The sequence below is a fragment of the Pelodiscus sinensis genome, chromosome 3 (genome assembly GCF_049634645.1).
Source record: "Pelodiscus sinensis isolate JC-2024 chromosome 3, ASM4963464v1, whole genome shotgun sequence".
Taxonomy (NCBI): domain Eukaryota; kingdom Metazoa; phylum Chordata; order Testudines; family Trionychidae; genus Pelodiscus; species Pelodiscus sinensis.
In genome coordinates, this window is record NC_134713.1 from 90,857,945 (window position 1) to 90,876,251 (window position 18,307).

The 18,307-nt window shown below is 38.6% G+C and overlaps 1 protein-coding gene across 1 annotated transcript in view; it reads right to left on the minus strand.

The window, feature by feature from the left end:
• THEMIS (thymocyte selection associated) overlaps positions 1 to 18,307 on the minus strand; it is a 108,045-nt gene that overhangs the window by 25,608 nt on the left and 64,130 nt on the right. Inside the window, exon 5 of the mRNA XM_006139427.4 lies at positions 1,102 to 1,243. Within this exon, the coding sequence (XP_006139489.1) occupies positions 1,102 to 1,243 (142 nt within the window). The remainder of the gene's footprint in view (positions 1 to 1,101; positions 1,244 to 18,307) is intronic.

Genomic DNA, 18,307 nt, shown 5'->3' on the forward strand with positions numbered 1-18,307 from the left:
GGGACAAGAGTGTTTGAATAGGTTTGAATAATGCTTAACATGAACAGTGAGGTTGCTTCAATTATAAACGAGTTAGCAACAACAAAGCCAGAAAAGCATTCCTAAAATGAAGAGTTTTGCTTGCAGTGGAAACTCACAATTAAAGTTACACTTTTAATATACATGCTATTGGTATAATGACTTAATTATTAATAAATAAATGTCTCAAGTGTCTGTTTTCATATAATCTTTTGGTTTTAGTATGACCCTGCAGATGAGACATTAGATATAATATCAGGGATCTGGAGCTGGGCTGGGCTGGGGCCTCTAAATTCAAAGTGGTCTCTGTCATTCTCTGAGAGGGCCTGTACATTACTAGCAGAAACCACTCAACTGATTGCATTAGGCAGATAGACATTTTGGGCCTAGTCCTGAAAACACACTACATTTGGAAGTCCCATTATTTATTATTCAATAGATGTGATGGGTGGACCTATCAAATGCACCATGAACCTGATCCAAAACCCACTGAAACCAATGGCAGTTACTCCACTGACTTCAAAGGTTTTGGATAAGGTCCCTTATCATGTTGCTTTTCAGCTTTAACGTGTTTGGAGGAAAGGGAGGAAAGAAGGGCAGATAGGAAACCAAAACACATTAAAAATATAGGAGGAATCCTAATGCATGGTACATAAAAAGTATAAATAAATGCCAATTAATTTTCTCAAGTTCAATTTTTTCTTACAAATATAAATATGTGACTTGAGACATCTTAATATTTTTACGTAACTCACTCATTCAGCTTTGCCAATGGGCTGAATCATCAGTCTTTAAAAGAGATAGACTGTAGATGAATATAGCATCTCCTTCACAAAGACCTGCTCCTGAGAACCACTGAATATTTATGCACAAGTGTCAAATTGAGTTTAATACCATGCTGCTGCTGAGAGTTTGCCTTATGGCATTTATTCAGGAAGAGCGGAGAGGTTCACATTTTATCTCCTTTGACTGATCTACAAGTTACAATTGAATCATGCAAAATACTTTTGCACATGAAGCATTTATCAGGGCTGGGGTTAAATGCTTCTGTATTAATAACTCAAATCATAAAGCTTAACTGACCTTTAATCACATTGGTGTCCACTAATGTAGCTGTCGCAGTCATGTCATCCTCATTCTCTCGTTGCACTAAATCATTTTGACAACTAACTTGTAATTCAGCTTGATCTGAGCAGAGTTTCTTTGTGGTGTCTACACAGAAATTCTGAAATTACATAGAACAATGTGATTGATTTCTTGTATACACGGTTAGTCCAAATTGGATGCTTTTCACAAAAGTGACAAGGAAGAGTAGCAGTAATATTTTAGGTCATTTCTGTGGATCTGGAAAATGAATTTACTGTTTGTCAAAGTAAGATACAAATAACATTTACTACAATGCTAGCCTTAGAGGCATGTATACCACATAGTAACATGACCAGAATAAGATGATATTCTAGGTACAGAAAATTACATTTAAGATACATTTCATAGCCTCTCTCTCTTGTGTGCATGTGTGAGAAAGATTTCCTTATCTATTCCTGCTTAAAAATCTTTTTAAATCATTGTTCTCACTGTACTGTTAATTAATTCAGTGATTTCTATTATACAGTACATGCCCAATTTTATATATACACACATATGTATGTGCATCTGGCATTTCAGTTATACATAGTTATACTTTATAAAATAGTCAGTGTGGCTAGGCAATAGTTACATGCAATTATATTGTAAATATATTGCAGTTATGGTTTCATAGACTCATAGAACACTAGAACTGGAAGGAACCTTGAGAGGTCATCAGATCCCATCCCATGCCCTCATGGTCTGTCTAAACTCCCTTAGCAATTTACTCCAGTGTATAATCACCCTGACTATATGGAAGTTTTTCCCTAATGTCCAACCTAAACTTCCCTTGCTCCAATTTAAGCCCATTGCTTCTTGTCCTATCATTGGAAGTTAAGGAGAATAATTTTTCTCCCTCATCCTTATAATAGCTGTTTAGGAATTTGAAAGCTGTTATCATATCCACTCTGTCTTTTTTCCAGACCAACCAAACCACATTCTTTCAGACTAGTCCTTTAATCATTGTTGATCTTCTCTGGACCTTCTCCAAATTTTTCCTGAAATGTGGCACCCAGAACTGGACACAATACTCCAGCTGAGGCCTAATCAGCACAGAGTATACAAGAAAAATTACTTCTTGGCTATGTCTACATTGCGTTCTCTTGCGCAAGAACATATGCAAATGAGGCGCAGCAATGAATATTGCCACAACTCATTTACATACTTAATGAGATACCATTTTACACAAAAAAACCCCTTCTTGCACAAGAGTTGTTCTGCTGCTTATTTTCAGGCAGAACAGATCTTGCGCAAGAGGGGTTTTTTGCACAAAAATGGTGGCTCATTAAGTATGCAAATGAGGCACGGTGATATTCATCACCACACCTCATTTGCATATGTTCTTGCGCAAGAGAGCACAATGTAGACGTAGCCCTTGTGTCTTGCTCACAACACTCCTATTAATACTTTCCAGAATGTTTGCTTTTTTTGCAACAGTGTCACACTGTTGTCTCATATTAAGCTTGTGGTCCACTATGACACCTAGGACTGCTTTGTGCAGTACTCCTTTCTTAGACAGTCATTTCACATTTTGCATGTATGCAACTGACTTCCTAAGTGGATTAGTTTCCATTTATCCTTATTTAATGTCATCCTTTTATCTCAGACCACTTCTCCAGTTTGTCCAGATAATTTTGAATTATAATCCTATCCTTGAAAGCACTTGCAATCCCTCCCATCTTGGTATCATCTGTAAATTTAGTATGCATACCCTGTATGTAATTATGTCAATTTTTGATGAATATATTGAACAGAACCGGTCCCAAAACTGATCCCTGTGCACTCCACTCAGAATTCCACTTATTATGCCCTTCCAGCATGACTGTGAATCATTGATAAGTACTCTCTAGGAACAGTTTTTCAACCAGTTTTACAACCATCTTATAGTAGCCCTGTATTTACCTAGTTTATTTATAAGAAGGTCAAGTGAAACTGTATCAAATGCTTTACTAAAGCACATCCAGTCATATTTACATTCAGCTTTGTACCATACAGATAAAATTAATCCTGACTGAAACAACAATGAAAACATTGTAATATCAAAGCAACTAATGAGAGATAAAAAAAAACAATTAACACTTTATTGGGTTTTCTTATATTTGTATTTTCTGAAATAAACATAGGAAGATAGATCAGCAGGGGTTCATTTCATCACAAACTTCTGTACAACATTGCATAGTAGAAGTGTGTAGTACAGTTCATGATAAATGAAAGAACCTATGATATCAAGCAAAGCTTAAAGCAGTGTTTCACAAGGACCTCAGGGATTTGGGGAAAGAGAAATATAGCTGAACATATTAGAAAGAGAACAGAATTGTCAGAAGAAATTCTTAGAGCAGCAAAGAAAAAAAAGGAAAATGTACTGTTTGAACTGAGCCATATTCTTTGTTAGGGGATAGTGGCATAGTTCCAGTGAAGTTACCAAAGCTCTGACATTTTGCATTGACAAAAAATGGGGCCCTTCTTTGCAAATAAGATGTCTTCTTCCCCATCTGTGTTGTAGCATGCTACACGTATCATCAACTTGAGACCACTCTGTCCTGACCATATCTTTAAAAGTTTTAAGAAATATCCAAATTTTAGCCAGGAAAAAAATTAACACATTTCAAAACACAAATGTACAAACCTTTCAGTAAAATTGTCACAGCTTCCCTAAAAAATGGGGCATTTGCATAGTTCACATTAGAGGTGAATTATAAAGAAAAAAATTAAGTGGAAATCAATTTATATACAAATTGCCACAGATTGTTTATTTAAATTATAACTAATCTTTTCTTCGGTATTTACAAAAGTATGAAAATGTTGAGAACATATTAAATAACTAATCAGAAAAATAATAAAATATTTTTAAAATATTTGTGTTATTCTTTTCTATTTAGATTTCCTTTTTTTCATATATTAATCCTAGTAATTAACACCCTGTTGTACAGTCATAGTCTTTATTTTGTGTTGTCCAAAATAACCTAAAAACAAGTTTTCATATTAAAAACAGCAACATGGGGAAATCCCACAGTCCTGAAGCATCTGATTAAAACTTGTGATAATCTTATCATTCAGTCTACTTTACCACTTTTTTTTATTGTCACTTCTTTGCAATGGTTCCCCAAGGCACTTTACAAATAAATTAAAATGGACAGAGCTCAGACATTTTAAAATAAACCAAGTTACACCAATTAGATTTTCACTTCAGTTTAGTTTGAAATCTGTAACACGCTAGTATCCCTAATTGAAATTCACACATTGAGTAGATTTAAGGAATACTAAATAATAAGCATCCAGGGTCAAATCTTTACTTTTTCACAGTTTTACTCAGACATGTCTGAAGAAGAATTCCAATTGGGTGAACTCTTGGTTCTACTGAAGTCAATGGCAGCTTTGCGATTAGACATCAATGGAGCCAGGAATTGCTAGTTGTTTCGAATGAGTGTTCTGCCACAGGAAAAATGTTAAAATCTTCAGAATTTGGACCATGGCAATGTGTTAAAAAGGATCAAAGACCAGTAAATGGAGAGAATTTCATATCTGACCTCACAACAACTAAAAGCTTGTGACTGGAAAATGTTACTGCAGTAATTACGAATTTCTGGAAAAAACGCTACAACTCCTCAACCTTTAGAAAGACATAAAGGTAAGGTAGCTCAGACTACGTACTACTGCAGAAAGGAAGATGTATTATATTAAACAAAATATAAAATGTTTTTGGGGGCTAATGCAGATAAAAATAACGGGGTTGCATCATTTAGTATGAACTGAGGCTGTCCCATTTTTCAGAATTTGTAAATCAGCACAGAGCTTATCTGGAATGCATGAAATACAAGACACTGAAATAATAACGGAGGCTAAAAGTGACCAAAGCATATTTTACTTAACAGTTGCAAACTGAGTTTAGCACAGTTTGTAAGCTCGTGCACACACATCTACCCTGCACCCAGTCCAGCAACATCTGGAAATATGTACTATTCTACTGAACAGTATTGTATAAATAGTCATCAGTAATATTCAGTATACTTTGTCTTTAATTCAAGATGCCCACTATGCTTTAAAAGCAGTAATGAATCAAATATCTCGGTATCCCTGTGATGTGGGCATATATTATGACCTCTATCTTACAGCTGGGGAGACTACAGCATTTGGTTACTGTCACACAGGAAGTGTGTGTCAGAACTGAGAAAAAAAGCCAAGATTTCATCTCTCTAGCCTGTGCTTTGACCACAGGACTACCTTTCCTCTCCTATTTTAGTAATTTCCACCCAAAGCTGTCATCAGCTGAGAAGAGCAGTAATATTATGCTAAGATTAGGACCAGTAGACTCTTCTAAAAGAAGCCTCACAAAAACTATTGAAGACACTTGAGAGTTCTCATGCACTTGAGACAGCATAGTTCTTCACTGGAACCTGTAGCTACATTTATACATGACACCTGAAAAATAGCTCTACAGATAACCCAAATGTTTTTATGTTGAAAGACAAAGTGAGAGAGACAGTTCCAAAAATACTAACTGTGACCCCTGAAACAAGTACCAAAAAAAAAAAGTGACTGCAATAAATAGAGGACATTCTCTAAACAAGTGTGATAAGAATTCTATAATTTGATGCATTGCAATGTTTGTGAAAAATTCTATTAAGCTATTGTTTTTATTATTTATGGATGTGTTCATTTATGTTTAAGTCTCAACAATGTTAAGAAGGCTCAGAATAAAAAAGAGAAAACCTTTGACACCGTGTCATTTTTTAAAAAGTACATAAAAATGTGGGAGTAAAATATGAAACCAACAACTGTCATGCTTTCTGAAAATGTTGAGAGAGATGTAGTGGCGTAGAACATTTGATAAAACTACGTTTCCAGAAAGAAAGTAAAGCTGTTATGTGATTACAAATGACTGTATTGCAGAGGAAGACCTATTTATTGGAGCAATCACTGCTGGACATGGCACTACACCTTTGGAGTACATTTATTATGAGTCAGACATGCTATAAGATATAGATCATAAACCTTTTACTGCAATCTTTAAAGACTTGGAGTGACACTTTATGCGGTCCTCAGAAACTCATGCTAAAACTATAGAGATATTTCTTACCTTTGGCATATACAGTACTATATATCCACTTGTAAAACACTTCATTGCTGCAGATCGCCTTTTCAGTAGTAAACACATACCAATGACATAACTCTGTGGGAAATTATTTTGAAATCCACAGACAGCTCACTCTTTCCAAAGAGAAGAGGCAGTTTATTGACACAAGCAGCAATAGATGAGCATACCAGTAGGTAAGCCTAAACCTGAATGTGAGCCTACACTTTTGAATTTAGCTTTCAGTATTTAGGAAAGTGCAGAAGAGATCAGTCTAATTTGTATAAAGAATTACCTTTTTTGTTTTCTTATAGAGGGCTATTCACAATCCTCAATGCTCTTTCTGGAATTAAATTATATGCAGATCATTTCATTCCAGCCACCACATTTCTCAGATAGCTATAATATAGAGCCATAGGTCTTAATTATGATCTCACACTAGTGGTAAAACCAGCATATTTGATGTCAAAATCAGATCAATATACCATACTGTTCCACTGGACCAAATTCTAATCCCATTTACCAGGCGGTAAATTTGAACCAACTCCATTTGTTTCAACTGAAATGCTCCAGCTTTATACCAGCATACATAATGGAAAGATTTAGCCCATTGTGTACAAAGGAATGAGAGAACAGAGAGTTCATAAATGACATCTGGCAAAAAGACAGATTCAAATAAAGGGGATAATACAACTGGAAAGCAATGAGACCTCATAGGAAACTTGAAATATATCAGGACCAATTTATTACATTTAGAAACAAACAATATTTGATTGTGACTTGTATCCCAAGGTAGCCTTCTTACATGCTCAATCAGCAAGCCAAGTTATTTTGCATGCTAACATAATTTTTTCAAGGGCAGAGTGTATCTGCAATTATGGGTACCAACATGAGGCACTTATTTTGTAATCAATAATTTTTACTATCTCCCCAAACATACAAATTCCAATATATGACAAAAAGCTTTTATTTCCACAGTTCTCTGAGCAGCCTGAAAAAAAGGAATGAAGGTTAAATGAAAGTTAAAAGGTTCTTCAGAAAGGACATGAACAACAGAGGATACTCATTTAGCCTCATTAGCAGACAAAAGAGCAGAATTTCAGAACTTAATTTGTCAGCAGAACACGTAAGATATAAAATATAGTTAAATACAGACCTAAGGAGAAGGTTTGATGAAAGGTCAAAGCTGAGAACCTGTACAGGACAGGAACAACATTTTGATAGAATGTCAGCTACTTCATTTCAAAAGTTAGATGGCCCATTTGATTAACGTTCTGGGCTTTCACTTATGGCAACTTGAGTTCAAATTCTTCCTCTAACCCCTATTACAGTATACTGTCACACATGTCCACATAATAAAACCATGATAAATTTCACACTTATTTTCAGTAGAAGCCCAGGACTGGGACAAGTAAAGTGTTATAGGAAGTAAAAATGGAATGCTATACAAAGTCATAATTGACTATGGACAAACAACACTAAGCATTTTCTCAGAGTTAAAAATAAATAAAGCAATACATGTCCACTAGGCAACAGTAAGTATAGTACAACCTTATTGAGGCCTTCACTCCAAATTGGTTCCAGTAACAAAAGAGACCAGAGGGCAATATTATAATTATTCTCAATGTTACAAATATAAAACCAAAAGAGTGAATTGAGAGGAGCATTGAACATTAAGAGTTTCTCACAACAAGGTGGGTTAAAAAATCCATGAACTTGACTAAATATGCTCCTCTATTTTCTGAAAAAGAATAATTAGGTCTGGGAAAAGGCATTCTTTTATAAACAGAGCAAACAAATTTCTTTACCAAAAGGAGAAATGTAGGGAGGAGAAAATGTTAAGAAGCCACTAGATGGCTCTCTTTCCTGTTTTATGCAATGCACTCAAAAAACTCCAGTTAAGCATTTCCTTTTCAAACTTCTCGTTTCAAGGGTTTATAACGCAGTGGTAAAATTCACCACAGGCAGAAACATGAAATAAAGGGTCTCATCCTGACAGAAATGTTTTTCTGCCCCAAATCTTTCCTCTGCAACCCAAAAGCACAATAAAAACAATTATTGACGTTATTTACATGAATGAAATGGAGGGAGGGGATGTTCTTCACCCGCTACAGAGGCAGATCAGTGAAAAACTGATGTCTGGAAACTGAGCAGACAAAAATCTAATAAATGTTGGTGGGGAGGGATGGGGGTGTGGGAGAGGATGAAGGAAAATGGCCAGTAGAATAACCTTTAAAAAGAGGCTATTGCTGATGCATAGTAAGAGTTTTTCAGTGAAATTTCACGAGAGTTTTAAGTACATATTTAAACATTGTTGAACCTCACAGGCCATTTCAACAGTAAAGGTAAATCAGGGGTCCGCAAACTGCCCGGTACAACTTTAACATTTGGGGGGGGGGTCACAGCAAAGTCTGGCCCAGCCCCCATGGGGGCAAAAAGAGTATGTCACCCAGCCCTGCTCTGCCCCCTGCTCTGAGCTTGGCTTCTGGCCCCTCTCCTGGTACTGGCTCTGGCCCCAGCCACACCCCCTAGCTAAAGCTCACAGCCAGCTGCCATCCTTTTTCTGGCCCATCTGTAGCCCTGCTCCCAGCCTCAGCACCCACCTGTGGCTCCTTCCCCAGCCTCAGCATCCTTACCCCGTCAATATTCCCCACTTCCTGAGCCATGACCCTGCTCCGAGCTCTGGGGGTGGGCAGACAGAGCTAAGCGGGGAAACAACCATAAAAAGTCTGGGCACCACTTGAGTAAATATTCAATAGCTGATTGTCTTGAAATATGTTGCATTGATAAAAACATGTAAATGTATGCAGTTCCAATGTTTCTGCAGAATCCATTAGTAGCCTCAGAATTCCAGCACTCTTGTCTCTAGACTCATTCACTGCTCAGGAACATATCTAACCATTTCATTACACTTCTGAGTGGGAATGGCTCCCCTGTTTTTCAAAGTCTGTTCCAAAATGGTGCCTTTTGACATGAAAATCTGTCTCCAAAAGGGTAAAAAATATATAGATGCCAGTGAAGCAAAAAGGACGTCTGCTCCTCACACCTGCTATTTTTTCCTCTGCCATATGTTTGCCACAACAGACCTCAAAGTAATCTAGCATGGCCCTGAATGACCTGGGTTGTAATTACATAGTATTTACAGTCAAGGTTAAAACTTTGAGTACTATTAGTACAAATCTAAACGAATCCTTAGAACATATATTGGGTAGTTTTATACCTCTGAATTGTTCAAACATCCCCTGAGGTTTGTAGAAATACTCATTGAATCCTGCAGCAACATCACAGCAAAACAGAGAATGAACCTGGGCATGCCTTTACCCTAATACAAACTGTGCCCCCACTTCCCCCTCTGACATTTTTTTTATCATGATCAGGCACTCATCTTGAGACATTTAACCTGATTTTTCAGAGCACTTGTATAGCATTTATATAGCACTTCATGTGCTCAACACACCGTAAGACTGAAACCAATCTATCTTCACAACACCTCCTGGGAGTTAAGTGGGTCAGTACTAAGTCTTCATCTTACAGATATCCAATAAACTGAAACAGCCTGGTCTGCGTGACCTCCAGTAATGAGTCAGTGGCAGAATTCAGGATTCCCTGCCTTCCAACTCTGTGTTTATTCTACCACATCACAAGAGCCGGATTTCCAATTAGGCACAGTAGACATGTGCCAAGGAGCACCAGTGTTCAAGGGGTGCCTAAAAGTTAAAAATGGGTTAAAAGTTTCATTATTTAATAGAAAACATGAAGGTCAGCTTCATGGGAGAGGGGCACTGAAGATGCTGTGTATAGAGGGACATAAAGTGTAAATCCAGCCCTGCAAATCACATTAACCTACTGCCAGAGGTGCTGTACCCTCCACATTTCTCATTGGATTCAGCTGCAGTGGAGAATGCCCAGCACTGCAGAAAACTGGGCTCAAAATATCTCAGAACTGGCATCCAGAAATGAAGCTCCCACACTTGCTGGCCACTTGTGAAAAATTCTGGGAAGTGACTTCGGCAGTATGACAAAAGAATTCTGCAGCAGAAACCAGATTAGAACCTGATTCTCCTTAGTGGTCAGCCATTGCCTTAGCCACAAAACAGTCTTGGCTATCCACACATAGCTCTTTGATTTAAAGAACACCATGTAGTGTGTAGAAGGACTTGTTTGTTCCAAGACTGTTAAATGTTATGTTTTGTGAAATCACCATTGAAATGAGCAATGTGAACATCTCTCCTTTATTTAATGGAATGTTAACTAGGAAGCTTAATTATACAGAAGAGTTAATTAGCTCCAGGCTCCCCAAGATGCAGGTGGAATTTAGGCCTGATCTACATCTAAAACTTAGATCCATCTAGCTACACAGCTCAGGGCTGTGCATGGAGTTTGAATAATGAAGTCAAAGTGAATGTGAACTTCCTGTTTGGTGCATGGGGACGTGACTTTGATACTGCATCCTTAGCCATCTGCTTCTGCCCTCTTAAGCCCCACAAGTGATTTGCTTTGTCTGCCCAGTCCTTTTGCTGCTGGCTTCCTGAACTAGAACCTCTGATCAGATTCCCTAACCTGCCTCTCATTCTTCCAGGTGTTTCCTCCCAGATCCTCAGATCTACTCCACGCTCCATCCCCTTCACTCTCTGTGCTGGTTCCTCTGGAATCCACATATATCCTGTCCAACTTCCCCTAGCTGTGGCTGGTGGGGAGCAAGGGGAAGCAAGATTTTAAAAATAAATTGTTTTCAAGTCCTTACTGCTGTGCTGCCCTTACTAACATTAAGCTGCAAGTCCAGCTGCAGAGCACACACTGTGCTTCCTCTTTCTGAATGACAGAAAATGCTGTGTGTGACAGACAGCAGCCTTAGTAAAGCAGCAGGATGCCACAATGGTAGGAATTAAATACTTTAGACCAGATTTTAAGGTACACCAATATAAATCTGCAGCAACTCCCCACAGGTTAAGGGGGTTATATTGACATTACTCCAACCTAATTGGAGCTCAGAATCTGGCCTTTTGTTTTTCAAAGTATTCTGCTCTACAAGTCCCGGTGAGGAATGGAATAGTGGGATGGATGGAGAGGGAAGGGAAAGGAATGGATTACTTTATTAGTAAAATACCTAGTGTAGTCATACTATTACTTTTGTAACTATTGATTTTTTTTACATGTGTTTGTCATCCCCTACAAATAGATAGATGTGTATAGAGATATTTTCATTCCACTATGCCCAGTAGAAGTAAGGGTATTTTTAATCAGTATTGTGGAAAAGAAAAAAACCACCCTGCTAAGTCATCTTCAACTTCTGGTTCTGGATTTCCCTTTCGATTCCTTCTTCTCTGTGTCCTTCTTTAAGCTCTGTCCTTGCAAACACTCATGTATGTGTTAAACTCTACACATGTAATTAGCCTTTGGGATTAACTCACGTGAGTAAAGTAATGCACCTGCATAAGGGTGCGTCTACACTACTATAGATATCACTGTAGAGCTGTAATGTAGATGTTTTATAGGTCAACTGAATAGGGTTTGCATCATTGTTGGTAATCCACTTCTCCAAGAGACAGTAGCTAGATCAACAGAAGAATTCTTCCACCCACTCATCTGAATCACATTGTGGGTTGGGTTGACCTGTGTCACTCAGGGCATGAAGTTTTTTCCCCCCACACTGAGCACTGTAGTTAGGACAAATGGGTCTGTGCATTTGCAGAGTCGGAGCCTTAATCCATGATCCTGCCAATAGTTATGTTTATGAATTACTTTGCTACTGTGGGAAGACAATGGAACTACTCAATAACATGTCCATAAGAGCAGGCTAGATTAGGACCTTAGATTGTAAGCTTTCCAATTTAAGCCGGGCCCATTGTTGGCACTAACTAAACATCATCATCGACTAGTGTAACATGGGCAAAACCAAATAATATCAGATACTCAAATCCTGAAATTTTTCATTTGGAAATCAATCTGATCTTTTCTCTTTTTGAAAATGTTAAATTGTAAAGTTTTCAGGGCAGGGATGGAGTTTACTCATGAGTGAAGTCAGTGTTTGGGGATACTATCAAACACAAGTAGCAAATGAAATTTTTAAAATCAGTATAATCCATATACTTACTTCTTCAAAGCATTCATTATGTGAACTTAGGAGAATGTCAGTAGGATGTAGAGTCTTTCACTGCTAAATCGCTGTCAGATTTGCTTATTTAATTTATTTATTTTATTTATATGTACAAAATAACACATAAGCATCTACCTAAGTGCCCAGTGTGCCCTGCCATTGCATAAAACCACATACAAGCAATAACCTCAGGCCAGCCTCCCTTGCATAACTGTCTTCTCTGCTGGGACTACCAATAAGGCTACCAGAAGAGCCAAATGTGATGATGGTTTCTGGAATGAAGATACTTTGTCTGCCAAGAGCTGGACTGAAATTACTAACTCATTTTACACAGGTCATCATATTGCCTGTGGAACAGTAATGAGTTTTAGATATTACTGGCTGGGGCTAGATTCATGCTGGTGATTAAGAGGTGAAAGCTTCCAAATCCTGAGTCATCTGAGAAAATGATAGGTGCTTGATTGAGAACCTTGGAAAACAAAGTCCTTTATTTGTGCACAGAACAGCAAATGATCAAGCACTCCTAGTTCCCCCACCATGCCTCTTCACGAGTGGGACTTACCCAACCTATTCAGTTTTTTCTGACCAGCGTCCCATCTGGGATCTCAATTTACATGGTTGTTTCTATAATGGACCTGATTCTTATTCACACTAAGGCCATTTCACACCACTGTGTCAGTGTAAGGGGACCTTAATGTGACTAGTAATAGAGCTGTAGCCGTGTTAGTCTGGTCTTGTTGAAACAAAAGACAGGACTATGCAGCACTTTAGAGACTAACAAGATGGTTTATTAGGTGATGAGCTTTTGTGGAACAGACCCACTCCCTCAGATCAAATAGTGGAAGAAAATTGGCATGACCATGTATACCACAGGGATACAATCAAAAAAATGTGACTGTAATTGTAATGAATCTCATTGTAAGGCCTCCGTCTAGTGTCAGAGAGGTGTAAAGGGGCCCAAGTGTAAATGAGAATCTGAGCAAGTGTAGTATAAGAGCTCACATATTCAATTAGAGCTAAGTGAAACCAGTCAGCTTCAATACACACACGTTTCAGTAAACTATATGCACCGGAAAGGTTTATTTGGTTTCATAACTCCCTGGTTTCATATTGAGTTTGGGGGGGGGGGGGGTTAGGTTTCTAGAAACCTAAAAACTCAGAGAAAAATGACAAGTTGTACTGTTCTTTCAACAAAAATGGCATACTTTATTGATTGTGTAAGAAAACACCAGTAATCAAACTTTCTAGTTTCAGGCAAACATTTCACCTAGTCCTCTTTACCCTGTTCCTCTCTCATCTAGACAGGAAAAATGTAGATAAATGTTTTGCATATGTCATAATATGTCTGGTGAGCTCACAATTGAACTCGCCTGGTTCCAGGCTATGCTATGAACATGTAGAACGGCATTCATTTTGATCCATGCTACAAGAAGCAAGAAGAAACTATCTTGTATTTCAAATCACTGTTCCTTTTGATGTTTTTGACCATTTGAATGACAATGTATTATTTCATTACATGTTTAATAGAAACTTCCTCACATGAATTAGTACATCCACATCAGTAATGCCATCTTTCCAGAGTTTCCTATATTTTAGCAAAAGTTTTGTGGAACATTAAAACCTCAGAAAAACAGCTGCTGCACCATTTAATGCCATCAAAATGTGCATCTAGAGTAAGAAAAGTCTCATTGTACTTCTCTTACAAAATTAAGAATGTTCTTTGAAATGCGTAGGAATATAACTGTATAAAATCTCCCTGTTAAAATATGCATTCCAGCAAGTATTCATTTTATAACTCTACAGGTGCAAGTGATGCATTGCTCTTGACAGGTTAGAAAGGAAGCATACAAGCATTATCTCATTTAACTGTTGATCAATTTCATCGCTGCAACTATAAAATCATAGGCAAATTGTACACTAAATAAGGTTGTTATCAATCATTTTTAGTCCTGCACAGAAGAGAAGAAAGATATTGTAATAGGTTCTCTGCTGAGCATGTTTTATCAATGCACTCAGTTGTCTTCCATAGTGTTGAAGACCATTTGCTTCAAATAGCTGCTTTCATCTCACCAAGAATAAAAATAAAGATGCAGACCCAGATCAAAACGGTGCACTAAATACAACAGGAAACAGCATTGGTTTTATTTTTCTTCCATTCTGGCAATTACAAAAAATGAGATGTGTGTGTGTATATATTAGATTTATTTTATTAGAAATGCATCTGACTGGCATTTTCTATCATCATCCAATATCTTTCTGTTTTGATTTACTAATTATCTGGATGCTGCTCTGTTTAACTGGAAGATATCAAAGAATAAAATCAAGGGCATGATTCACTGTTGTATTACTCCCAATTTAGGCAAATATAATTCCACAGAAATCAACAGAGCCATGCTGGAGTAAAAGTGGAGCCCCAAGAGGTTCCTGTAGTTCATCTGATTTTGTCATGTAGGTTTCCAGAGGCAAAAGTCAGACCGCATGCTTTAGTCGCTGTTGTGCAGCTCTTAGCCTCATTAGCAGAGTCTAGTCTTCTGGTGGCTGGTAGAAAAAGCTTCCAGTCTACACCATTCCTGGCAGAGAAAGTCTGATGCAGTGAATAGAACACAGGATTTGCAATCAGGAGACAGGTGTACTCCTCTCAGCACAACTGCTTATTTCCCACTTCTAACTTTATATTTTAATTTCACCCTCTCTCAGACTCTACAACCCTTCCTTATTGGCACATTCATTTTGGCTGCCCATTAAATCATTGAGATCAGGATGCTGTCAGGGGATTGGTTGCAACTCCCTGACATAGAGCAAGTTAAAAGTTGGATTTTGCTAGTCTCTACGGGTGCATCTACACAGCACCGTAACGCAAAATAAGATACACAATTTGAGCTACGGAAATTGCGTATCTTATTTCGATGCTATTTCAAAATAGCTTATTTTGAAATTTGGCACAGTCTATACAGTGCCAAATTTCGAAATAAAGTGCTATTCCAAAACGTCCCTTACTCCTTGTAGAATGAGACTTATAGGGACGATGGAATAGCGAGCCCGGAATAATGGGCTTGCTGTGTAGACGCTGGATAGCTATTTCAGGATACTCCCAAAATAGTATTGCAGTGTAGACGTACCCTAAGGTGCCACAGGACTACTCATTGCTTTTAAAGTTACACATTAACACAGCTACCCCTTTAAGACTTTTTAATCTGATGAATGGTGTCTCAGGGACCTTATGCCCAAGGAGAATTGGGCACAGCCTACTTCCACCATTCCCATCCCATTTCTTTCTAAACCATGTTCCCTCCTTGCCCTTAAACTGAGAAGGGGGAATTCCAGTGTTGAAGGTGGTAGGGCTTATTTCGAAGTTGGGAGAGTCTACACAGCACTTATTTTGAAATAGAGCATTCTTCCTTAATTCCTTTACTCTTCATACAATAATGAGTCAGAGTAAGAAGTCCTCCATCTTGACAGTATTTTGACATTATTTCAAAATAACTGCCTGCTGTATAGACACAGACTTAATTATTTCGAAATAATGTTGTTATGTAGATGTACCCTTACAGAGATAGGTTGCCATAAGATATCTTACATTGACCTAACTCTGTATTGCACACCTGGTCTTAGTTTGGGTCCTGGGTTCTAATTCCCAAGCCCTGATTGTCCTGGGAGCGGGGGGAGCACACAAAGTTTCCTCTGCCCTGCCCTGCGGGGAACGTGTGGCACTTATAAGTACCACGCATCTCTGGCAGGTTGGGAGGAGGCTCCCCTGATTAGCCTGGGGGAGGGGGAGCATGGGAAATCTCCCACCACCAGGGGCATGGGTGCCTAGAGGGACAAAGGGACTTCCCCACCCCCAAACCAATCAGGGTCTGTGGGTAGAGAAACGGGAAGTGTCAGGGCCCCTCCCCTTCTTCCCGAGGCCCTGCCCCTTCCAGAGCAGCCCAGGCAGCCCCCCCACCCCCTGGCAAAATATTATTGCCTCTCCTGCTTTATAATCTAAAGACATGAGACAGGGAAAGTCATCAGAGCAAGGATTGTCTCTCACTAGGCAGTTGTACAGCACACAGATCTTAGAAGGGCCTCTGAATACGACTATAATAATTAAAGGCAGGACAATGTTTTATCACTACAGCTTTTCATTGCAGGAATTAACTTGTTCTAAAATGTTTAATATTTTATTCTAGCAATGATCCCAAATCAAAACTCTGGATCTGATCTTTGCAGTGAGTGCCAATCTCTTATTTCATTCTGTTTATGAATTAATTATATAAAATCAAATATTCATTTGGACTTGGAGATGGGCAAATTTCCTTAATCTGAGATTAGGCTATAAACTAATAGACTATTTTAATCTAACTAAAAATCATATTTTTAAGCGTGAATGATCTTCACTTTCTAAATCAGGAATAATTTTTTGAAACTAGAAACTAAATTATAATTCAGAAAGCTTCCAGTTCTGGTAAAATCAGATCTTTTAGAACATATTAAAATAGATATAATAGATACGAGTTAATTTGATTAACCATACTCTGATAACTGAGTGAAGCATTAAGCAAGCAAAGATAAGAAGCAGCAGCAGCAGCAGAAGACCCACTTAGCAGAAGTGCAACATAGTTGAACAAATTTGCATTGGAAACTTTGAGAATACTTAAAAGCGATGGATCCTTTGAGACAAGAAGTTGCATTATTGCAGGTGGCTCAAAGTTCAGCTTTTTCCCATATTCACTGGACTACATTACAATCATAGGTTGGGGGTGAGATGAGCATCCCCTGGCAAAATGAGAAACTGGTGACATTGTTTACAATAATCAATGTTTTCCACATACTGATGTCTGAGATGCCACAAGTTTTCCATTTCCTTAGAACAGGAAATAAATGTGGTATCCAATATAACAGTATGGCAGGCAACTATTGGTAGATATCAAGATTTAATGACAAGCACTGTATCAAAATATGATGAGATCATAGCCTCTCCATCTGCCAGCCACTACAGACCACAAGGGTTTTCAATTTCAGTGATGACAGTACATGCCCTAATTTTTATTCATTTCTTTTAAAGATTGTAAACACTTTGGGACAGGGATTGCTTCTGCCTCAGGGTTTACACAATGCAGTAGCAAAGGAAGAAGTTAAGGAGGTACCATCGCCAGGTCCAGGGAATGCTAACATCATTCTACCTCAGGCTCCAGATTAACGCAACTTTACCAAGTTTTACTAAGGCCTTGTCTACACTCCACGTTTTCATCAGCAAAAGACAGGTTTTGCAGACAAAACAGCAGAAGTGTACACACTACGAAGCTACTGTAAGCAGCAAAACGCTTCCATTTTGTCATCGAAATAAAACCACCTCAAAGAGAGGCACAGACTTCTTTTATGGTAAAATTAAAGTGACAATGTCAGCACAGACACTGTTGATGGTTATGTTGCTGTATCTGGCCTACCCCAGTATCTCACAATGCCCGCTGTGACTGCTCTGTGTGCAGTTTTGAACTTGGCTGCCCCGCATACATGTGCCCCTCCCCTTTCTAAGCTCCAGGAAGCTTTGGCATTCCTCAACACTGAATGCTGACAGAGCTGCTGAGGATACCGCTCATAGGCCCTGGCTTCCTTCTTGCTTCAGGTGCTCAACCCTTGCTCTGGCCCAGGCCCTGCCCCCACTCCACCCTTCCCCCACACCTTCACCTCGCTCCACCTCTTCTTGAACATACCCCCTCCCTACTTCTCCTCCCGCTGTCTTCTGCACACTGTGGAACAGCTGAGGGAGGTGGAGGTACTGGCTGCTGAAGGGTGGTGAGAACTCACTAAATTTTTTTCCATGGGTGCACCAGTGCTAGAGCAAGCATAATCTAATCATGGAGCCATAGTGGAAAGATGGACCTTGGAACAAGCTCTTAGGGAAATACTGCAAACAAGCTTGAGACTTGCTCTGGTCTTCTAAAAAGAACACCACACAAAGCTCTGCTGAGTCCCACCACTATCATTTTTACACCCTAATACTTAGTTTTCTG